This window comes from Jaculus jaculus, chromosome 6, assembly GCF_020740685.1.
Source record: "Jaculus jaculus isolate mJacJac1 chromosome 6, mJacJac1.mat.Y.cur, whole genome shotgun sequence".
NCBI lineage: Eukaryota > Metazoa > Chordata > Mammalia > Rodentia > Dipodidae > Jaculus > Jaculus jaculus.
The window spans coordinates 65,614,271-65,639,220 of NC_059107.1; the positions used below are offsets into that span (position 1 = coordinate 65,614,271).

General features: G+C 41.5%; 1 protein-coding gene across 6 annotated transcripts in view; it reads left to right on the forward strand.

Moving 5' to 3' along the window:
* Tia1 (TIA1 cytotoxic granule associated RNA binding protein) overlaps positions 1–21,796 on the forward strand; it is a 68,740-nt gene extending 46,944 nt beyond the window's left edge. For 2 of the 6 annotated variants that reach the window (XM_045152526.1, XM_045152523.1), the window contains 6 exons: positions 9,918–10,026; positions 10,408–10,503; positions 10,615–10,699; positions 13,563–13,686; positions 14,759–14,907; positions 19,859–21,796. In XM_045152526.1, coding sequence (XP_045008461.1) covers positions 9,918–10,026; positions 10,408–10,503; positions 10,615–10,699; positions 13,563–13,686; positions 14,759–14,907; positions 19,859–20,015 — 720 coding nt within the window. In that variant the 3' untranslated portion in view covers positions 20,016–21,796. Of the gene's footprint in view, positions 1–9,917; positions 10,027–10,407; positions 10,504–10,614; positions 10,700–13,562; positions 13,687–14,758; positions 14,908–19,854 lie in introns of all 6 variants that reach the window. The other 4 variants (XM_004668314.2, XM_004668315.2, XM_045152524.1 and 1 more) reach the window with 3 other exon arrangements.
* Positions 21,797–24,950: the final 3,154 nt, after the last annotated feature.

Genomic DNA, 24,950 nt, shown 5'->3' on the forward strand with positions numbered 1-24,950 from the left:
TTTGGCTTTGCAGGCAAGTGCTTTAACTGCTAAGCCATCTGTCCAGCCCTGAATAGCTTAAGTTTATGGCTTTTACAGAAAAAAGAGAGAACAGTATGGTGCTGACTATAGACATTAGTTAGTAGGCTATATGCCAATCTGTGAAAAGGAAGGGAGCATCTGTGTACTGTGTAACATGTTTGTGTTCTTAGTCCTATTTGTGTTTTTTGCCTACAGGGATAAACAAAAAGCTTATAACAAGAATTCCTGTCCAAAGGTTGAGTTGGAAACTAGGCAGAGCAATACATTGTGTTGTCCTTTTTATTTTTGGCTTTTCAAGGTAGGGTCTCACTCTAGCTCAGACTGACCTGGAATTCACTCTGTATTCTCGGGCTGGCCTTGAATTCACAGCAATCCTCCTACCTCTGCCTCTCGAGTGCTGGGATTAAAGGCATCTGCCACTACCCCTGGCTTTTTTTTTTTTTTTGAAGTAAATTCTCACTCTAGCCCAGGCTGTCCTGGAACTCACAGTGTAGTCTTAGGGTGGCCTTGAGCTCATGGCAGTCCTACTTCTCCAACTCCATGTGCCACCATGGTTGGCTTGTTTGTTTTTAAATATGTTTATTTTTACTTATTTATTTATTTGACAGATAAAGGGAGAGAGAGAGAGTGGGCATGTCAGGGCCTCCAGCCACTGCAAATGAACTCCAGACGCATAACCCCCCTTGTACATCTAGCTAACGTGGGTCCTGGGGAATCAAACCTGGGTCCTTTGGCTTTGCAGGCAAAAGCCTTAACCGCTAAGCGATCCCTTCAGCCCCACTTGTTTGTTTTTGATTCAGGATATTGTTGTAGCCTAAGTTGACCTGGAATTTACTCTGTAACCCAGGCAAACCTGAGACTTTAGATTTTTCTCTGACCACAATCTCCCAGGTGTTGGGATTAAAGGCATGAGCTACCATGCCTAATATTGTTTTTTTGTTTTTGTTTTTCGATGTAGGGTTTCACTCTACTCCAGGCTGAAATTCACTATGTAGTCTCGGGGTGGCCTTGAACTCACAGTGATCTGCCTCCAGAGTGCTGGGATTAAAGACATGTGCCACCACGCCCAGCTCCATGCCTAGTATTGTTTTGTGCTTTTTTTTTTGTATTATCCATTTTTTGTTTGTTTTTGTTTCTTTTGTGCTTTGAAGTAGGGTCTCACGGTAGCCCAGGCTGACCTGGAATTCACTCTGAATTCTCAGGGTCGCCTCGAACTCAGAGCCATCGTCCTACCTCTGCCTCCTGAGTGCTGGGATTAAAGGTGTGCGCCACCATGCCCAGCTAAAATTTTATTCTTTATATTATGCCTATGGTAACTACACAAGGCCCTGTAGCTTCTGTAGAGTGCCTTAGAATGAGCCATTTAGAAGTTTTTATGAGGCAAGTCATGGTGGGGCATGCCTTTAATCCTAGCACTTGGGAGGCAGAGGTAGGAGGATGACCGTGAGTTTGAAGCCATCCTTGAGACTACCTAGTGAATTCTAGGTCAGCTTGAGCTAGAACAAGACCCTACCTTGAAAAACAACAACAACAAATTTATGAGTCTGGGCATGGTGGTACACATCTTTCATCCCAGCAGAGGTAAGAGGACTTGAGTTTGAGGATAGCCTGCAACCACATAGTGAGTTCTGGGTCTTTCTGGGCTACAGTGAGACCCTACCTTGAAAGAAAAAAATAAATAAATAAAAAGAAAGAAAGAAGAAAATCTGTGCAGAGCACAGGGTAAACTTGTAAAATTGGAAGGAAATAATATAAATTTTAAAAAGTGGAAATGATGAAATATGGCTTTTTGTTTTGTTTTATTTATTGGTTAGAGAAAGAGGCAGATAGAGGAGAATGGGCACACCAGAGCCTCTAGCCACTGCAGATGAGCTCCATACACATGTGCCACCTTGTGCATCTGGCTTTATAGGGGTACTGGGGAATCGAACCTGAGTCCTATGGCTTTGCAGACAAGTGTCTTAACCACCAAGCTATCTCTCCAGCCCTCTTTTCTATTTGTTTGTTTGTTTATTTATTCATTTATTTAGTCATAGGGTCTCAACTGTAGCCCAGGCTGACCTGGAACTCAAAGACATCCTCCTACCTCTGCATCCCAAATGCTGGGATTAAAGGTGTGGGCCACCATGTCTGGAGTTTTCTTTCTCTCTCTCTCTCTCTCTCTCTCTCTCTGTTTTTTTGTTTTGTTTTGTTTTTGTTTTTGTTTTTTTTTTTGTTTTTTTGAGGTAGAGTCTCACTCTGGCTCTGGCTGACCTAGAATTAACTATGCAGTCTCAAGGGTGGCCTCAAACTCACACCTGGCTTGCTTTATTTAATTTTCAAGGGTAAAGTATGAAAGGTTTATTTTAAGAGAAAAGAAGCAGAAAGCTCCAAATCTGAGAGAGGACCTCCTCTTACACATACCTGGGAGGGGTTTTAACAGGAAAAATTCCTCCTCTATATCTTCTTCTTATTATTATTATTTGAAACAGAACCTCACTATTAGACTGTGATTGTCATAAGACTTTGACAGGTCCAACTGCCCCAGCTCAGCCCTTTTTTTTCTTTTTTTTTTTTTTTTTTTTGAGGTAGGTTCTTACTCTGGTCCAGGCTGACTAACTATGTAGTCTCAGGGTGGCCTCGAACTCATGACGGTTCTCTTACCTCTGCTTCCCGAGTGCTGGGATTAAGGTGTGCGCCACCACGCCTGGCTCAGCCCTTTTTTAAAATTTTTATTTGCAAGCAGAGAGATACAGAGAAGAGAGACAGACAGAATGGGCCTTTAGCCACTACAAACAAACTCCAGACTCATGTGCTACCTTATGCCATCTTGCCACCCCCCCCCCCCTTTTTTTCGGCCAGGGTCTCACTCTAGCCCAGGCTGACCTGGAATTAATTCACTAGGTAGTCCCAGGGTGGCCTCAAGCTCACGGCAATCCTGCTACCTCTGCATCCTGAATGCTGGGATTAAAGGTGTGCGCCACCAAGCCCAGCCCTACTCTTACTTTTAATACATCTACATTAGGGCAGGAGAGATGGCTTGGCAGTTAAGCGCTTGCCTGTGAAGCCTAAGGACCACGGTTCAAGCCTCCATTCCCCAGGACCCACGTTAGCCAGCTGCACAAGGGGGCGCATGCGTCTGGAATTCGTTTGCACTGGCTGGAGGCCCTGGTGTGCCCATTCTCTCTCTGTCTCTTTCTCTCTCTGTTGCTGTCAAATAAATAAGTAAATAAAAATAAACAAAAAAAAATACATCTACATTATACTATAAAAAACACGGGGTGGGCCAGGCATGTTGACACAAGCCTTTAATCCCAGCATTCATGAGGCAGAGGTAGGAGGACTGTCGTGAGTTCCAGTCCACCCTAGGACTACCTAATGAATTCCAGGTCAGCCTAAACTACAGCAAGACCCTACCTCAAAAAAAAAAAAAAAAAAAAGGGAGAGAAAGAAAGACAGACAGTGATTATGGGTACACCAGTACCTCCTGACACTGTAAACAATCCACAGATGCATGGGTCACTTTGTGCATCTGGCTTTATGTGGGCATTGATAAATTGAACCTAGGTCATCCAGCTTTCAGGTTTGGCAAACAAAGGACCTTTAACCACTAAGCCATCTCTCCAGTCCCCTTGTCCTTTTTCTTGTTTCATTTTGTTTTTTTTTCCCCTTGTTCCTTTTAAAAATAAGTTTATTTAGAAAGAGGAGCCAATTCCCTGGGGCAGGAATGAAGTGATCTTTACCCTGATTGACACGTCTACACATGTATGTTGTACATCCTGAAACAGGGTGCTAGGGGTTCAGGAAGTCCTTGAGTCTTAAACCCTGCATTTAACCAAAGAATTAGGCAAACCAAACTGAGGAGGATTATCATTAAATTATTATATTTATTGATGTAAATACAGAACCAAAGAAAGGAAAATGAATATGCCCACATGGCCTGAGAGCCCACATGGTTGGTGTGGGAAAACCATAAACAGGACAGGAAAAGAAAATACAAAGTGCTTCTGCCATATGGAGGGCAGGAGGGGTTAAAGAGCCCATGTGGAAAATAGAGTTTAGGGGGTTCTCTCTTAGCCTCTGCCCAGCTGGGGAAACTCACCAGAACTTCAAGGTTCTCAAGTGATCAAGTAGCCTAGAGAGCTTGCCTTCCCCTCACAAACTTAATTATAACCTTATGGTGTTGGGACCTACTTTCTGGCTCAAGTGAGCCAGAGAGACAGTTGACTGGTCTGGGCTAGAGGTTGTCTCAGGAAGAGGCTAGTTATGACACCAAGTTCTGGGGGCTGACTTGACCAACTACAATGTTAGGATTAGATTTAAATCCTAGGAAAGGGCTTAATACCAGGAGGGGCCCAGGTTGTTGGTGGAAAAGGAGTCAGATCATCCTTTGCTCTCTAGCAAAGTGGAGACTGCTAAAATAGGCCCAAAGGCATTTCTGCTTCTTACTTTCAGGGGCCCAGTCACCTTAACTGCCTAACAAAGCTACTTGACTCCTTCTCAATCCCATGATTTTAACCATATGTATGCACCATTATGCATTTACTTGAGATTGTAAAAAGGGATTTTTCCTTCATGGGTCACTTTAGGGACAGGCTGGCCCTCACAGTGCTTCCGACCAATACTGGTTTAAGTTTTCCTTCCTTATTTCTTTCTCTGTATTTCTCTCTCTTTTTCTTCAAGGTAGGGTCTCACTGTAGCCCATACTAACCTAGAATTCACTTTATAGTCTCAGGCTGGCTTAAGGTGATTCTCCTGCCTGAGTCTCCCAAGTTCTGGGATTAAAGGCATGAGCCACCACTCTTGGTTTATCTCTCTTTTTTAGGTGGGGTGGGGGGAAGTGTTCAAGGCAGTCTTGCTCTAGTCCAGGCTGACTTGGAATTCACTATATAATCTCAGGGTGGCCTCGAACTCACAGCAGTCCTCCTACCTCTGCCTCCCCAGTGCTGGGATTAAAGGTGTATGCCACCAAGCCTGGCTATTATCTCTCTTTTTACCAGGAAATGCCTGACCACAGACTATTCACCAGTGAGGAGGTGTAACAGGAAGGGGAAGGGGCAATGGGAGGCCTGATTTCTGTGCTGTCCCTGTGGTTGCCTACATCACCTTCATCCTAAGAGATGTTTTTCCCTAATTCTTTTTTTTTTTTGGTTTTTCGCGGTAGGGTCTCTCACTGTAGTCCAGGCTGACCTGGATTTCACTATGGAGTCTCAGGGTGGCCTCGAACTCACAGTGTTCCCTAGTGCTGGGATTAAAGGCATGTGCCACCATGCCCAGCTCTTTTTTTTTTTTTTTTTTTTTGTGGGGTGGATTTCAAGGTAAAGTCTCTCTTTAGCCCAGGCTGACCTGGAATTCACTATGTAGTTCCAGGCTGGCCTTGAACTTGTAGTGCTTCTCCTACCTCTGCCTCCTGAGTGCTGGAATTAAAGGCATGAACTACCACCTCTGACTCTCCCTAATTCTTGAAGGGTGCAGAAGGATGAAAATCTACCTTCTGTAACGGCTTCCTACAGAAATAGAGGAGTTGAAAATTAGGGAGATCTTTCCTATTACTGTCCCTAAGGGGAAACTGTCTGGGAGGGTTGGGGAAATGGCTCACTGGTTCAAGGTGCTTGCTCTGCAAACCTGCTGACCATAGTTCAGGTCCCCAGCACCCACGTAATCAGAATACAAGGTGGCATCTTCAACTGTAATCCTAACATGCCTGTGGCAATGGGATGAAGTCAATAGGATCCTGAAGCTGCCTGCCAGCTTATTGCTTTACCAACAGCAATAGCAAGAAGAGAAATCCTTTCTCAAAACAAGGAGAAAGGAGAGGACTAATACTTCAAGGTGTCCTCTGATCGCACAAGCTCCTTGGCTTGTATGTACCCATATACACAAAACAAATGAGCCAGGTGTGGTTGTGCACACCTTTAATCCCAGACAGTGGTAGGAGGATTGCCATGAGTTCAGGCTAGCCTGGGACTATAGAGTGAATTCCAGGTCAGCCTGGGCTTGAGTATCTACCTTGGGGAAAAATAAATAAATAACTAAACAAATTATAGCTGTTCACGGGCTGGAGGGGTGGATTAGTGGTCAAGGTGTTTGCCTGCAAAGCCAAAGAACCCAGGTTCGATTCCCCAGGACGTAAGTCAGATGCACAAGGTGGCACAGGCATCTAGAGTTGGTTTGCAGTGGCTGGAAGGCCTGATAACACCTATTCTCTTCCCTCTCTCTGCCTCTTTCACTCTCACTCTCAAACAAATAAATTAATTAAACTAAATTAAATACAAAGCCAGGCATGGTGGTGCATGCCTTAAAAAAACAAACAAACAAACAAACAAACAAACAACAACAACAAAAAGCTGATCCCAAAATTCCCTTGCCACATGGTTGAGTGGCAGCATGGAGATACTTTTCAAATTTCTGGGTCTCTTTTTGGAATTGACCTGAAGTCCTGTTGAACTACCAGTTGGGATATGATGGCTTCTAAGTGTAAAGAGATAAATTTTGTCAGGGGATTAGTAGACAAGGTCCAAATGTAGGGCTAGGAGGTATGTCAGCAAGGCCCCTGCTAAGGAAAGCAGCAAAGCCCTCCTAAACCAAACTTCAGACCATGAGTCCATAATTCAGGTAAATGGCTAGTGAATTATGAATGCGGTGTCTGGCACTATTCATGTAGCATCTCTAACAACCTTCAAGGAAGAGGCATAATTCCCTTTTTCTGAAGCTAGAAGTCTGGTTTTACATTTTTTTCCCTCCAAGGTAGGGTCTTGCTCTAGCCGACCTAGAATTAACTATGTAGTGTCAGGTTGGCCCCAAACTCAAAGCAATCTTCTTCTGTCTCCCAAGTGCTAGGATTAAAGGTGTGCACTACCACACCTAGCTGTTTTTACTTTTTTTTTTTTTTTGAGGTAGGGTCTCACTCTAGCACAGGCTGACCTGGAATTCACTATGTAGTGATCCTCCTACCTCTGCCTCCCTAGTGCTGGGATTAAAGGTGTGTGATTTGTTTTTACTTTTTAAAATAATTTTTTGTTGTATTTGAGAGAGTGAGAAAGAGGCAGATAGAGAGAATGGGTGGGTCAGGGCCTTCAGCCACTGCAAACAACTTCAGACTCATGTATCACCTTGTGCATCTGGCTTACATGAGTACTGGAGAATCGAACCTGGGTCCTTAGGCTTCACAGGCAAGTTTTGGCTTCATCACTAAGCCATCTCTCTGTACCTGTTTTTACAATTTATTGGGGGCGGGGGAGATGATAGGGTCTTATGCAAACCAGACTGGCCTCCAACTTGTCATGTAATTGAAGAGAGGGAAGAAGAGAGAGAGAGTGTGGAAGAGATAGAGAATGAGCATGCCAGGGCCTCCAGCCACTGCAAACAAACTTCAGAAGCATGGGCCACCTTGTACTGCTGTGTATTCTGGGGAATCACACCTGGGTCCTTGGGCTTCACAAGCAATCACCTTAACCACTGAGCCATTTTGTAAGCCCCTGGATCTAGATTTTATATATATTTTTTATTTATTTGCAAACGGAAGGGAGGAGGAACGGACATGCCAGGACCCCCTGCCCTGCAAATGAATTCCAGATGGCACCACTTTGTGCATCTGTCTTTACATTATATACTGGGGAATTTAATTTGGGCTGTCAGGCTTTGCAAGCAAACTGCCATTAACCCCTGAGCCATCTCTCAAACACCCCCTCCCCCCAGCCTTTTTTTTTCTTTCTAGTTTTTCAAGGTAGGGTCTCATTCTAGTTCAGGCTGCCCTGGAATTCACTATGTAGTCTCAGGGTGGCATGGAACTCTTGGTGCACTTCCTACCTGTGCCTCCCAAGTGCTGGTATTAAAGGCATGTGCCACCACACCTGGCTTGCCAGCCTTTTTTTTTTTTAAAGATTTATTTTATTAGGGCTGGAGAGATGGCTTAGCAGTTAAGCGCTTGCTTGTGAAGCCTAAGGACCCCGGTTTGAGGCTCGATTCCCCAGGTCCCACATTAGCCAGATGCACAAGGGGGTGCACGTGTCTGGAGTTCATTTGCAGAGGCTAGAAGCCCTGGCGCGCCCATTCTCTCTCCCACTATCTGTCTTTCTCTCTGTCGCTCTCAAATAAATAAATAAATAATTTAAAATAAATAAATAAATAAAATATTTTTTAAAAAGATTTATTTTATTAAGTTATTAGAGACAGAAAGAGGGAGAGAGAGAGAAAATGTGAGAATGGGCACGCCAGGGCCTCTAGCCACTGCAAACGAACTCCAAACACATGAGCCACCATGTGCATCTGGCTTATGTGGGACCTGGAGAATTGAACCTGGGTCCTTAGACTTCACAGGCAAATGCTTTAACCACTAAACCATCTCTCCAGCCCTTCTTAGCCTTTTTTTTTTTTTTTTTTTGGTTTTTCGAGGTAGGGTCTCACTCTGGCTCAGGCTGACCTGGAATTCACTTTGTAGTCTCAGGGTGGCCTCGAACTCTCAGCGATCCTCCTACCTCTGCCTCCCGAGTGCTGGGATTAAAGGCGTGCGCCACCACGCCCGGCTCTTAGCCTTTTTTTTTTAAAGCTAGAGAAGTAAGTGTGCTGTGTGGTGTGGCTTTTTGGCTTGTGGTTTCCTCTCTCTCTTCTTGGACCTATAAAAGCAGGACCAGCTTCTTCTGCCATTATGGAACTCTCCCTGGATCTGTAAGCGTCAGTAAATCCCTTCCTTCGTTAAAAAAAAAAAAAAAAAAAAAAAAAAAAGCAAAGCCGGGCATGGTGGCACACACCTTTAATCCCAGCACTTGGGAGGCAGAGGTAGGAGGATTGTGGTGAGTTTGAGGCTACCCTGAGACTTCGTAATGAATTCCAGATCAGCCTGGGCTAGAGTGAGACCCTACCTCAATTAAAAAAAACAAAAACAAAAAAGATAAAGCAGAGTAAATTTTATTCCAGAGCAAAAGTGAAGATGCAGGATAAACACTTGTTAGGGGAGGGATCCAGAAATGGGAATCTCTTGACTTTTTTTTCATCCTCGCTGATATATATATTTTTTTAAATAACATCTTATATCATTCAAGCTGGTCTCAAGCTTTAAGAATGACCTTGAATTTTGGTACCTCCCAAGTGCTGGGATTACAAGGCTTGTACCACCATGCTCAGTTTATGGCTTAGCATTTATCAGTTGAGTGAATGAGGTGCAATGCTGTACTTAAGAAGCTTGCTGTGGGTTGGAGAGAAGGCTTAGCAGTTAAGGCACTTGCCTGCAAAGCCAAAGGACCCAGGTTCAATTCCCAAGGACCCACGTAAATAAGGTGGCACATGCGTCTGGAGTTTTCTTGCACTGGCTAAAGACCCTGGTGTATCCATTCTGTCTGTCTCTCTACCTGCTTGTCTCGCTGTATCTGACTTATTAAAAAAAAAAGAATTATTTATCTTGGTTTTTAGAGGTAGGGTCTTACTGTAGTCCAGGCTTACCTGGAACTTATTCTGTAGTCCCAAACTGGTTTCCAACTCACAGTGATCCTCCTACGTCTGCCTCTCAAGTGCTGGGATTAAAGGCTTGCATCACCATGCCTGGCTGCCTCTCTCTGTCTTTCTCTCCATCTGCCTGGTTCTCTCAGTGAAATAAATAAAATTTAAAAAAAAAGAAAGAAAGAAACTTGCTGGATTATGTAAAATAAGATTCTCCTAATAGGCTAATTGTTGCATTGGCTTTATAACTACCTCATTAAGTTATTGACACTTAGGACTTTTTAAATGATTGACATTTCCAGAGTCTGTTATCAAATAAAGGTAATTTTATAGCAACATTGCATTTTGGAAAGCCTTCATATGTTGTGTATTTCAAGAGGCATTTTCATTTGATAAAACATTTGTGAAAAGCACCAATGCTAAAAGTTATTGTAATGTAAACTGACTGTGCCTTCTTTTTTGTTGTCTAATATGTGGAACAGGATGCCGAAAATGCTATTCAGCAGATGGGTGGCCAGTGGCTTGGTGGAAGACAAATCAGAACTAACTGGGCAACCCGAAAGCCTCCAGCTCCAAAGAGTACATATGAGTGTAGGTGCATTGGAGAAGAAAAGGAATTGTGGAATTTTGGAGAAAAGTACACTAGATTGTAAATGTTTAGAGCTGTTCCTGGAGATTTATTGCAGAAATAGATACGAAGCAAGTCAAGACTACTGTTCAAAAATGTACTTAGTTTTCATTTTTGTAATTTTCAATAATTATATTGTCTGTAATGTCAAGTCTCCTAGTAAGCAGAATACTGGGTAACATTTTACACATTCCTGGGGGATGGCTTAATCTTCAACTCAAATGTAGGGCATATTTTACAGAGTTTTGATCAAGGTAAATATTGCCATTACAGTAGTGTTAATGTTGCTTTTCTTCTGAACATTTCTACTTGATTAATTAAAGGTATGACATTTTCTCTCCTAGCCAACACCAAGCAGCTATCTTATGATGAGGTTGTCAGTCAGTCGAGTCCCAGCAATTGTACTGTATACTGTGGTGGTGTGACTTCCGGGCTGACAGGTAGAAAGAGCTTTGCCTGTGTGGCATCTTGAGACTTACTTTTAAACTGAAAAGCTTTATATTGGTTGGTTTTTAAATATAATCTAGTGTGATTTGTTTTTTGTCTAACAGAACAACTAATGCGTCAGACTTTTTCACCATTTGGACAAATAATGGAAATTCGAGTCTTCCCAGATAAAGGATATTCATTTGTTCGGTAGGGGTAGTTTCTTTTAAAGCTCTTTTTCCTCCCCAAATAGTTTTTGAGCCAGGCGTGGTGGCACATGCCTTTAATCCCAGCACTTGGGAGGCAGAGGTAGGAGGATCACCATGAGTTCAAGGCCACCCTGAGAATACAGAGTGAATTTCAGGTCAGCCTGGGCTACAGTGAGATCCTACCTCAAAAAACAAACAAACAAACAAAAAATAGTTTTTGAACATTTAACATACTGATTTTCTTAAGAATTTTCCTTGGGTCCATTGTCATGGTGTACACATTTAATCCCAGCACTCAGGAGGCCAAAGTAGGAGGATTGCTGTGAGTTTGAGGCCAGCATGGGACTACAGGGTGAATTCCAGATCAACCTGGGCTAGGTCAAGACCCTACCTCAAGTAAACAAACAAAAAAAAATAGAGGAGCTGAAGAGATATCTTAGTGGTTAAGAGGCTTGCCTCCAAAGCATAACATCCCGGGTTTGGTTTCCCAGTACCCCCATATTTAAAAAGAGAGAGAAAGGGAATTTATCTTGTTTTTCCTGTTGTCCCACCTACTTGCCTACTTGAAAGGCTAAGATTGAGGATTATTTTAGCCTACCGGTTCAAGATTTGCCTGTGCAATATGGTGGGAAAAAAATGTTTTTACCTTGGGTTTAAAGAACTAGGAGCATCTCTAGCATATAACTATTCGCTGTTGTATTTTCGTTTCTCTCTCCTAGCACCAGCCTAACAAAAACATCCTCTATTTGCTTGACATGGCGGTGTTAGGTCTGTATTCCTGGCGTGTTGGAACAAGGATAGATGCAGGAGAATCAGGGATTCAGCTTCCTAGGGAGTTTGAGGCTAATCTGAGATACATGAGATTCTATTTTTAAATGTTTTTTTATCACCATATGTTATACATAAAAATGGATTTTTCCAGGTATGGTGGCACATGCCTTTAGTCCCAGCTCTCTGGAGACAGAGGTAGGAATCACCATGCTTTCAAGGCCACCCTGAGAATATGGATCAGCCTGGGCTAGAGTGAGACCCTACCTCGAAACACCAAAAAACAAACCAAAAAATGGATTTCATAGTGATACTTTCAAGCTTGTAAACAATTTTTTTTTTAAATTTTATTTTTATTTATTTATTTGTTAGATACAGAGAGAGCGAGGTAGTGAGAGTGAGTGAGAATGGGTGCGCCAGGGCCTCCAGCCACTGCAAACGAACTCCAGACACATGTGCCACCAGTGCATCTGGCATATGTGGGACCTGGAGAATTGAACCAGGGTACTTAGGCTTCACAGGCATGCACCTTAACCACTAAGCCATCTCTCCAGCCCCTTTTTAAGTATTTTTAATTATTTGCAAGGAGAGGGGGAAATAAGTGCCCAAGGGCTTCCTGCCACTGCAACCAAACTCTAGATGCATATGCCACTCTGTACCTCTGGCTGTATGTGGGCACTGGGGAATTAAACTTGGGTAGTCAGGCCTTACATGCAAATGCTCTTAACCACTGAGCAATCTCCACAGCCCCATTATGTATTTCAGTCATACTCATCTTGTTAAGCTTTCTTGTTCCACTGATTCTCAACTAGCCCTCTTCAACTTTAAGCTTATTTTTTACCCAATATGTTTTATCAGGGTGGTTTATTGGAGCATAGGTGAATATATTGGCACTTTACCAGTAGCTACATAAATCCCCTCCATCAATCATTAACTGCCTATTAATTATCAGGTAGGGATGGGTCCACATGAATCCCTCCTCCTATGATAAGGTGTTATTGGGCCCGATCTTATGCTGATTTTGTGTAGCTCGTAGCTGCTGAGACTTTAACAGTGCAGGGCTGGGGAGATGGCTATGTAAAGCACTAATGCACAGCTCTGAGCATCTGAGTTTGGGTCCCTAGGCCCCATGTGAAAGTTGAAAACTGTGCTGAGCTCTATCATCCCAATGCATGCACTTAAGACAAGAAGGGAGGTAGAGACTGGAGAATTAACTGAAAGCTCACAGACCAGCTAGGCAGGCTGGCAGAGCATGAACAATGAAAGCCCCTGTCTTAAACTAGGTGGAAGATGACCTTAAAGTTGTCCTTTCACTCCATATGTGTACCATGGCACACATGTGTCTACACTCACACACCAAAAAAGTGGGGATGATACATCAGAGTGAAGTTAGTGTTCCCCACAGCTCCCTTCCTTTCTTGTGACTTCCCTTCTTTCCCCACCTCCTCTTCTACAATATTCTAAGCTTTGGAAGGAATGAAAAACATGTCCTGTTTAGGACTGAAAGGACTGAACAGTCATTTAGCACCTCAGCCAGTCACTGCTGATCACTGTAAACATAAGCTTTTCTGACCACAGCTGGACTGATGGATATTAACATAGTTATTTTAAAGGCAGTTTGATGGGCACATAATGTTTGTTTAGCAAAACAACAAGAGTAGCTTCCCACTAGGGCCTATGACTTCCCCATATATGGGCTTTTAACCAGGTTTATAATACCAAAAGACCCTATTTTAAAAGGGGAGTCTTAAACCAGTTATGGAGATACATGCCTTTAATCCCAGCACTCAGGAAGCAGAGGTAGGAGGATCACTGTGAGTTGGAGTCCACACTGGGATCATAGATTGAGTTTCAGGTCAGCCTGAAGACACTACCTCAAAAAAAAAAAAAAAAAAAGAAAAGAAAAGAAGGCATGTACTTTATGGGGGGTTTTGGTGAGTGGATGGGACTTGTTTTTGTGAATTTCTGAATTGCCTGGTAACCTTGATCCCCCTTCCCAACTGATGGTTGAATTTGTCTTTGATTTTTTAAAAGATGTCTTACTCATGAATATTTAAAAGAATTTATATTGGCATTCTTAATATTGTTTTCAATAGGTTCAATTCCCATGAAAGTGCAGCACATGCAATTGTTTCTGTTAATGGTACTACCATTGAAGGTCATGTTGTGAAATGCTATTGGGGCAAAGAAACTCTTGATATGATAAATCCCATGCAACAGGTGAGAGGGTCCCTGACTTTGGGACATAGTTGTTGGACTAATAAGGTTATTTTGAAGTGAATGTTGCTGATAACCCTTGTTAACAAGCTCTAGTCAATCTGTAGTATATAAGGGCTCTTCCTACATGTATTATAGTTCCGGAGTGGTGTCTCATGGATTGCAGTGGTGACATGATGCATATAACCGCCTCAGTTGACTCATGCTCACACAGTGGATTTTAAAATGCTCCGCCAAACCTAACAGGGTATAAAATCTTTTTTTAATACTTGGTAGATTCATTCACATGTGATTTGGAGAACTCAAAGCATGCCTAACCTGACTGAATAAAAATAAATAAATAAAGTTATAAGTATATAGATAGCTGCTTTTTGTTTTTCTAGGCAACTTAAGTGGTTCAAACTTCTTTTTTTTTTTTTTTTTGTTCTGAGGTAGGGTCTCTCTCTAGCCCAGGCTGACCTGGAACTCACTCTGTAGTGCCAGGTTGGCCTCCAACTCATAGTGATCCTCCTACCTCTGCCTTCCAGAGTGCTGAGATTAAAGGGGTACCACACCAGGCCTGTCTAAACTTTTTTTTTCTTCATTTTTTAGTGTTTCAAACTTAATACCACAAAGATTTCTATGAGGAAGTTGTAAATGGAGCATAGAGATGGGAATAAGAAAATCCTAAGCTCTACATTCAGGTTTCTTAAATAAACTGCATATAGGAATAACTAATCATTTTATATCCCCAATCTAAAATGAACAGACATATGGCTAATTTACCAAACACTAAGTATAATATTCATTACTTGGGCATTGCCTGTACTTTTACAAAGTCTGCCATTTAGAGTATTACATATATATTGCTATATAATGTCACTTTTTCAGCATTTTTTTTCCCACTTCTTTGTTGGGGATAGAACTCAGGGACTCACACATTAAGCAAGTGTTTACCACTGAGCTACATTCCTAGCCCTATCCTATTATTTCTGTTTTGATAATGGCCCTGTGTTTTGGCTGCTTGGTATTTTGAGAATCTACATATACAAATAAGTTTAAGTAATATTAAATTATCTGCTATGATTTTATTTAGCAGCAGAATCAAATTGGATATCCACCAGCATATGGCCAGTGGGGTCAGTGGTATGGAAATGCACAGCAGATTGGCCAGTACATGCCCAATGGTTGGCAAGTCCCCGCCTATGGAATGTATGGCCAGCCATGGAGCCAGCAAGGGTTCAAGTAAGCATATCTGTTCTTTACCCTTCCTAACCTTGGGAAATGGCAAAAGGAAATTTTAAAGTAATGGTCCCAGTATTAAGCTGTTTTTAGGGAGGGGGTTTCGAGGTAGGGTTTCACTCTAGCCCAGACTGACCTGGAATTCACTATGTAAACTCAGGGTGGTCTTGAACTCAGGATGATCCTCCTACCTCTGCCTCCCAGTACTGAGATTAAAGCCGTGCGCCACCACACCTGGCATAAACTGTATTCTCCTCCCTATTCTCCCCTCCCCCTGCAGGTAGGGTTTCACTGTAGCCCAGTCTGACCTGGAATTTTATGGCCTCAAACTCACAGTGATCCTCCTACCTCTGCCTCCTGAGTGCTGGGATTAAAAGCATGTGCTACTATGCCTGGTTTAAACTGTATTCTTTTTTCAAAAAAAAAAAATTATATTTATTTACTTGACAGAGAGAGAATGGGCACACCAGGACTTTCAGCCACTGCAAACGAACTCCAGACACTTGCATCCCCTTGTGCATCTGGTTAACGTGGGTCCTGGGGAATCAAACCTGGGTCCTTTGACTTTGCAGGCAAACACCTTAACAGCTAAGCCATCCCTCCCAAGCTGTATTCTTTAATGAACTCTAGAGTGCTTTTTTTTTTTTTCAATATTTTATTTATTTATTGGAGAGAGAGAGGAGGAGGCAGAGAGAAACAGGGAATGGGCACACCAGGGCTTCCAGCCATTGCAAACAAAGTCCAGATGCATGCACCCCTTGTGCATCTGGCTTACGTGGGTCCTGGGGAATCAAACCGGGGTCCTTAGGCTTCACACGCAAACACCTTAACCACTAAGCTATTTCCCTAGCTCTAGAGTGGTTTTTAAATATATTTGTTGGTTTTTGTTTTGTCTTTTTTTTTTTCTTTTATGGTAACCACAGAGAGATTCGAATTTTTTTCTTTTTTAATTTTTTAAAAAAATATTTTGTTTTTATTTATTTATTTGAGAGAGAGAAAGAGGTAGAGAGGGAGAGAATGGGTGCAACAGGGCTTCCAGCCACTGCAAGTGAACTCCAGAGGCATGTGGCACGTTATGCATCTGGCTTATGTGGGTCCTAGGGAATTGAACCAAGGTCCTTTCGCTTTGCAGGCAAGTGTCTTAACCACTAAGCCATCTCTCCAACCCCCTTTTTATTTCTTTTTTGGGGGCATGATCTCAATCTAGTCCAGGCTGGCCTTAAGCTCATAGCAGTCCTCCTGCTTCAGCCTTCAAGTGCTGGGATATAGGCATGAACCACCATGCCTGGCAAATTTATACTTTTAAATATTTCTTCTTAGGGGTGAAGAGATGCCTTAGTGGCTAAGGCCCTTGCCTGTGAAGCCTAAGGACTCAGGTTTGATTTTCCAGGACCCATGTAACCCAGATGCACATGGTAGCATGCATCTGGAGTTTGTTTGTGGTGGCTAGAGGCCCTGGTTTGCCCATTTCCTCACTCTCTCTCAAATAAATGAATAAAAATAAAATATTTTAAATATTTCCCCTTAAAAATGTGCCTGAAAAAAAAAAACAAAAAAAAAAATGTGCCTGAAGTCAGGCGTGGTGGTGCACACCTTTAATCCCAGTGTTCAAAGAGGCGGTTAGGATTACTGTGAGTTCAAGGCCACTCTGACACTACATAATGAATTTCAGGTCAGCTAAAGCAAGACACTACCTTAGGGATTTTTTTTTTTTTTTTTTTTTTTGGCCTAGAGATGGGTGTGGTGCCCCATGCCTTTAATCCCAGCATTTGGGAGGCAGAATTGGGAGGATGGCTGTGAGCTAGAGCCCAGCTGGGGACTATAGATGAGTTCCAGGTCAGCCTGGGCTAAAGTGAGATGCTAACCTCGACCAAAATAATAAAAGGGCTGGAGAGATGGCTCAGTGGTTAAGGTGCATGCCTGTGAAGCCTAAGGACCCAGGTTTGATTCCCCAGGACCCATGTAAGCCAGATGCACAAGGGGGATATGTATCTGGAGTTCATTTGCAGTATGTTCCCATTCTCTCTCAAATAAATAAATAAATTATTTTAAAGCTAAAAAAATGTTCAAGGTCAGCCAGACATGGTGGCACATGCCTTTAATCCCAGCACTCAGGAGGCAGAGGTAGGAGTACTGCCATGAGTTCGAGGCCACCCTGAGACTACATAGTGAATTCCAGGTCAGCCTAGGCCAGAGCAAGACCCTACTTTGAAAAAAAAAAAGACAATAAAAAAGTTCTAGGTTATCTCCAGCTTTGTAACCTACCTGAAATAACGAGACCATCTCAGAAAATGACACAAAAAGCCTACCAAAAGAGTGAGTTGATTCATTGTTACCAAAATCTGTATGTCTTACTATATTTCAGAGCAAAATGTTTCTAGGTAATTTTTTTAAAGATATTTGTTTATTTATTTGAGACAGAAAGAGATGCCTTAATGCCTTAACCGCTAAGCCATTTCTCCAGCCCTGACCTTGAACTTTTGCTTTTCAATTTTTTTTTTGTTATTAACAATTTCATTGATTGTTAAAAATATCCCATGGTAATACCCTCCATCCCCTCCCCCCTTTCCTCTTTAAAACTCCATTCTCCATCATATCCCTTCCCCATCCCAATCAGTCTCTCCTTTATTTTGATGTCATGATCTTTTCCTCCTATTATGATGGTCTTGTGTAGGTAGTGTTAGGCACTGTGTGAGGTCATGGATATCCAGGTCATTTTGTGTCTGGGGGGAGCACGTTGTAAGGAGTCCTACCTTTCCTTTGGCTCTTACATTCTGTCTACCACTTCTTCTGTAATAGACCCTGAGCCTTGGAAGGTGTGATTGAGATATTGCAGTACTGAGCACTCCTGTCACCTTTCCAGCACCATGATGCCTTCTGAGTCTTCCCAAACTGACCTTGAACTTTTGATCCTTCCCTTGCCTCTCTCTCCCAAGTGCTAAGATTAAAGACAAGTGCCACCACACCTGGCTGGCTCCGCCCAGGTCCAGCCAGGAGGGCTCCCTGTCCCTTACTCTCCACATGGGTTCTTTATCCCCTCAACCTCCCCGCATGGCAGGAGCTCCATGAACTTTTCTCTTTTTCTTTCCACATTTTTTTTTCAAAGTAGGGTGTAGTTCAAGCTGACCTTGAATTCACTGTGTAGTCTTAGGGTGGCTTTGAACTCACAGCGATCCTCCTGCTTCTGCCTCCTGAGTTCTTGGATTAAAGATGTGCGCCACCACAACTGGCCTTTCCTGGCTTTTTTCCCCAGATCCATATCTGGTCACATGGACACTTGAGCTACAGGTGGCCCCACATGGGCTTTTGGGCTCCATGTGGTATACTTTGCTTCACCCTACTTTATCTCTCCTCTTACCTCCCAGCCTTCTGCTTTCCACACTCCTTTATAAAATCTGCATAAAATATGCTATTTTAAAAATGAAATAAATAAAAATAAAATGGAATTAAAAAATTTAGAGCTGGATGGGGTGGTATACACATTCAGTCCCAGCACTCCAGAGGCTGAGGTAGGAAGATCACCTTGACTTTGTACTATAGCATTCCAGGTTAGCTTGAGACCCTGCTTCAGGGAAATTAAAAAGCAAAAGAAGCTGGATGTGGTGGTGCATGCCTTTAATCCCAGCACTCAGGAGGCAGAGGTTGGTGGATTGCCATGAGTTCAAAGCCATCCTGAGACTACATAGTGAATTCCAGGTCAGCCTGTACTAGAGCAAGACCCTACTTCGAAAAAACAAAAACAAGAAAAAGTACTTTGCAGTTTGAAAAAATTATATTTACTCAGAAGGCACCATGGTACTCAGAAGTGACAGATTGCTCAGCACTGAAATATCTCACACCTTCCATGGCTCAGGGTCCATTGTGGAAGAGGTGGCAGGAAGAATGTAAGAGCCAAAGGAAGGGAAGGACTCCTTACAACGTGCTCCTCCAGACACAAAATGGCCTGGATATCCATGACCTCACAGTGCTCGGCACTACCTACGCAGGACCATCATAACAGGAAGAAAAGATGATGACATCAAAATAAAAGAGAGACTGATTGAGAGGGGGAGGGCATATGATGGAAAGAGGAGTCTCAAAAGGGAAAGTGGGGGGAGGGAGGAAATTACCATAGGATATTGTTTATAATTATGGAAGTTGTCAATAAAAATAAGAACAATTTTAAAAAGTAAAAATAAAGAAATAAAATAATATTTATAAAGTAGTAAACCTAGGAGTTTGCATATGCTAATGGCTTTAGTTTCCTTCTTGAGTACTATAGATGCTAATTCTCTTTGTACTATGTAATCAAGTTTCTTTCAGGGAGTGACTTGTTCAGTGTGTCCAATTTAGATGGAGAGGACAGTTTTTTATTATTATTATTTTATTGACAGCTTCCATAATTACAGAAATAACCATGATAATTCTCTCCCCTCCCTGACTTTCCCCTTCACAACTCCACTCTCCACCATATTCCATTGCCCTCTCAATTAATTTCTCTTTTATTTTAATGTGATCATCTTTTCCTGAGCCTTGGGAGGTATGATAGAGATGCTTCATTGTTGACCACTTCTGTCACTTTTTTCAGCATTATGGTGCCTTCTGAGTCATTCCAGAGGTCACTGCCATCTGAAAAGAGAAGCTTCTATAATCCAAAAGTGAGAGTAGCATTAATGTGTGGGTGAGGTAGGGGTCACACTCTAGCCCCAGGCTGGCCTCGAACTCTTGGAGATCCTCCTACCTCTGCCTCCTGAGGGCTGAGACTAAAGGTGTAGGCCAACATGCCCATCATGACACACTTGTTTTTAAGAGAAATTATACCTTTTCTTTTGCATCCCTAGGCCTAAGTTGTTCTTATATTTTGATTGAAGAAAAAGTATATTTCCTATGTATGTGTTATTAATATGTGGCTTGACATTATTTTAACCAATGATCTCTCCTCCCCTCTGCTTCTCTCACATTTTCCACTAGTCAGACCCAGTCTTCCACACCTTGGATGGGACCAAATTACGGAGTGCAGACACCACAAGGCCAGAATGGCAGTATGTTGCCTAATCAGCATGCTGGTTATCGAGTGGCAGGATATGAAACCCAGTGAGAAAGGACTCCAGAATCAAAAGCCAGTGGCTTGAGGCTACAGGGAGTGTAGTAAAGCCGTTGTTTACTTAAAGATTTATCAAATCAGCCAGTGCAAATGTCAGATACAATGTATTTATTTAAAAGATTCATTTTTTAATCATGAAATTACTTTTTATCCACATTGTTTTAAAAGGAACAAGATGGTGGATGTCTGCCAATTTTTGCCTTCATTACCTTTTTTGATAACGTTTCTCAGATCCTTGTTTCAAACACAAATGCAGGGATTACTGCCACTTTTTAAAAATTAAGAGGCAGAAAATTGCACAATGTTGAACTTTTTTCCACTAAAAGTAGTACGCAGTTTAGTTTGCATTCCTGATATGATTTAAAATATGTAATATAAAAATGTAAAAAGAAAAAGAAAATCCAAACTTGTGCAAAGTCTTGAAATTCTTTGTAATCTCCAGCTTGTGCACAATTCTGTCTTAAGTTAAAAAGAATAGGCATTGCTTGAGCTTTACCATCTTCACTCTTATCCCCTTGGAATATTTAAATTATTAGTTTATATCATTTTTGTATCTACATTTTTTCACAAATTTGTCCTGCCTTATTAAAGTTCTGTAAAATACTCTTAAATGGAAAAAAGTGATATTAATTTACATTGAAAACTTTTCTCAGATGGATTGATAATTGTATTCATCTTGTGTTTTATATGAGAAGGTGCCTCAAGAATTCACTGTTGGAATTGTTTAAAAAGGATTTTTTATCTTCTGTGATAAACTTTGCTGTGTACCAGGAACTGTAAAAACAAAAACTTGTTACTAAAGAAAATCTCTGAAATGTGATAAGCTCTTATGCCATGTCAACTTCATATGTCAGTGTCTACATTTATGTGTATTTTTTCATTTTGTAATATGTTTCAAGTGTCAGTAAGCTAATCTTTTGCACAGTTAGCAAACTTTGTATGTCATTTCCTTTTTAAAGGCATCATGCAGAATTGACTTGACAAGGTTTTAAGTTTGCATGTGAGTATCAAATACACACTTTGGTAGTCTTTGAATATGTCATCTGCTCTTGTTTTTCAAGAATTTTGAAACAACAGTTTTATGTAAAAGAATATGTTAATTTGACATTTTCTAGTTAGATTTATTTAAAAGAGTAAATCAACTTTAATATGTACACATGATAGCTGTGAAACTATCAAATATTCTTATGTCAGGCTTGGGATTCTTGTAAACTCTAAGATTACCAGCCAGGCAAAGATAAAAACAAATAAAAAACCCTTAAATCCTACCTCCTTAAATAGCCTTCAAAGAGGTGAATCCTCAGTGCAATCATTATTTTCACCCTTTTGGTACCAGATTTTTTGGAGTTCCTACTTCATTACTTTGGGGTAGCTCCGAGCATTAAGAGATTTAATCTTTGATGGCATTCTAGTTTTGGAATTTCTAGTACATTTGAATCTCTTAAAAGAGTTGTGGGAACTTTGGTTTGCTGTAGTTTCATGAATGTCACATACCTTAACACAGAGAGGAAGGGTCTCTTTTTCTTGTATTTTAGAAGTTATGTTTTTGAGATCTACATAAACCTTCCAACATTTCATTTAGGAAGAGAAGAAGCCTCTGAACTCTTCAGTTGCCTGACCTATACCTTCCAGGTGGGAGCAAATGACTCTAAAGTTGGTTTGTCAACCAAACTCTTGTAAACCAGTGCCCAGGAAAGACAGCTCTAAGTGTATAATTTTTTGGAGCTCAATTCTATGCAGTTGTAGTGATGTTTCATTAAGTAACTGTGTACTTTTAAGTATTGATACATTAAAATTTGCTTTATGGAAGAGGAGTACTTTTTTAACTATACTTGGAAATTTTATTTCCTTGTTTTCTTCTACACATCAGGGCACACAACCAGAAGTAGCTTATATGAAATACTAAAACACACACACACACACACACACACACACACACACACACACATACACACCAGGAAGTTGTTTTTTAGATCTTCTGCTTATATTCCTATTTTGGCACTCATTTTCTCTTGGTGGCACCTGCCTTTAATCCCAACACTCAGGAGGCAGAGATAGGAGGATTGCTATGAGTTCAAGGCCAGCCTGAGTCTGCATAGTAGATTCCAGGTCAGCCTGGGCTAGAGTGAGACCCTACCTCAAAAAAAAAATAAAATAAAATAAGGCCGAGGTAGGAGGTAGGAGGATCACCATGAGTTTGAGGCCACCCTGAGACTACATAGTGAATTCCAGGTCAGCCTGGGCTAGAGGGAGACCCTACCTTGATAAACCAAAAATAAAAAATAAAATAAGGACTGAGCATGGTGGCACACCTTTAATTCTAGCACTTGGGAGGCAGAGAGAAGAGGATTGCCATGAGTTGGAGGCCACCTTGAGACTACATAGTGAATTCCAGTTTAACCTGGGCTAGAGAGAGACCCTACCTCAATAAACCAAAAAAAAAATAAGTAAATAAAATAGAAGAGGATTTTATTTCTTGTACATCTCATAGACTACAAGGTACTTTGATTGGGCATCAGTAATTTAATCTGAACAAAAGTATAGTTTGCCTTTCATTTTAAGTAATAACTTTCATTAGCCAGAATATTTTCTTATAACACAAATCTCCAAACATTGATTTTTTTTGTTGTTGTTGAGAAGATAGTCACACCAGTATTCCTGGTGAGGAAGTCATTGCCAAACATTCATATTTCAGGAATATTGTTGATTTTGCTTTAAATTTTAGTGTTAAATCATTTTAGCTTTTTCAACCTAAAACAAAATCATCCTGGTGTTAGTGTTGGGAAAGGAAATTAAGGTTTTTACATGCCATTCTCTGCAATATGCACTTGGATTTCATTCTGGTACTGTAAAGAACCCAAACTGACTCACTCTCAAGTGGTCAGTAATCGAGTATTCTTTACTCTGACTGTTTGGATATTAAAGTTCCTTTATGTTTTCTATAACCTATGGGATCTTCTTGCAGTGATTATTGTGTGTGAGAATTTTTTGGTGTAGCCATATGGTTATGTACACTCAGCTACTTCTTAATAGTTGTTTAATCATATTCCAGAAGCCATGGTTTGTCTTGGGTTCCTGTTTAATCCCACAGATAATCTGCATTGTGCAGACCTAACATTATAAAAGTCTCCTTTTCTATGTTTCCCTGTTGAAAATGAAATTCACATGCTACGTTTCATTATGTCCCTAGACTTGCCCATCTTCCTATTAGATGTGTTACTGAAGTTCTCCATTTATTTTTATTATTTTTTAATACTTTTATTTATTTGAGAGTGATAGAGAGAGAAAGAGGCAGAGAGAGAGAGAGAGAGAATGGGCGTGCCAGGGCCTCCAGCCACTGCAAATGAACTCCAGATGTGTGTGCCCCCTTGTGCATCCGGCTAACGTGGGTCCTGGGGAATCGAGCCTCGAACCGGGGTCCTCAGGCTTCATAGCCAAGTGCTTAACTGCTAAGCCATCTCTCTAGTCCTCCTTTTATTTTTTTTAAAATACTTTTTTGAAGCCAGCTGTGATAGCACATGCCTTTAATCCCAGCACATAATAGGCTGAGGTAGGAGGAACGCTGTGAGTTCGAGGCCACCCTGAGGCTACATAGTAAATTCCAGATCAGTCTGGGGCTAGAGTGAAACCCTACCTCAAAAAACCAAAAAATAAAAATTAAAAAAAGAAAAACTCATGATGATGGTGATCCTCCTACCTCTGTTTCCCAAGTGCTGGGATTAAAGATGTGCACCACCACACCTGGCTCTGTTTTTATTTTTTTGAGGTAGAGTCTTACTCTGGCCCAGGCTGACCTGGAATTCACTGTGTAATCTCAGGTGGCCTACAACTCACAGTGATCCTCTCCTACCTATGCCTCATTAGCACTGGGATTAAAGGTGTGTGCCACCATGCCCAACAAAGGAAAATACTTGATGTTAACTTCTGGCTTCCATATGTGTGCACCATGCATACCTGTACACATATGCATCCACATGATACAAACATACCACACATGAATACATAGACCACACCAAAAAGAAAAGAAAACAGATGGAAAGAGCGGTGTGTAGTGGTGCATACCTTTAATCCCAGCATTTGGGAGGCAGGGGTAGAAGGGTTGCTGTGAGTTCAAGTTGAAAGCCACCCTGAGACTACATAATGGAATTCCAGGTCATCCTGGGCTAATGTGAGATCCTATATTGAAAATAAAAATCCACTTACAACACCAGTTTTCCCAAGGTTTCTTTCTGGAAACTGACTGGTAGTATATTGCACCTTTGTAACTAATCCAAAGTATTTTATTTATTAAAGGCAGGTGTGTTGGTACACACCTTTAATCCCAACACTTGGGAGGCAGAGGTAAGATCACTATGGGTTCAAGGCCACCCTGAAACTACATAGTGAATTACAGGTCAGCCTGAGGTAGAGCAAGACTCTTACCTTGAAAAAACCAAGAAAAATTTTTAAAATTTATTTGAGAGAGAATGGTCACTCCAGGACCTCCAGCCACTACAAACAAGCCCCAGACACATGTTCCACCTTGTGCATCTTGCTTTATGTGGGTACTAGAGAATTTGCTGGCAAGCATTTTAATTGCTGAGCCAGCTCTCCGGCCCTTATTCTTTTTTTTTTTTTTCCTTGAGGTAGAGTCTGTCTCTATCATCCCAGCCTTATCTGGAACTTACTATTTAGCCCAGGTTGGCCTCAAACTCCAGCACCACAAAAACCAAATGTAAGTAAAAATAGTAAATCAAGTCCAGCCCTGTGTCTAGCGATGGGATCTACCACTGGAGTGAGATAAAAGGAAGTCCCAGAGGAGGCCCATAAAGCCACCTGGCAGCCAGTCTACATCCACAACAAGAAGGCTTGACCTTGCCTGACAGGATGAACTTTATGGAGGTGGATGATAGGTGTCTTATGAAGTATGGAAGGTGGGAGGAAACTTAAAACCACATTAACTAAGGTAGTGATAATGATGAAA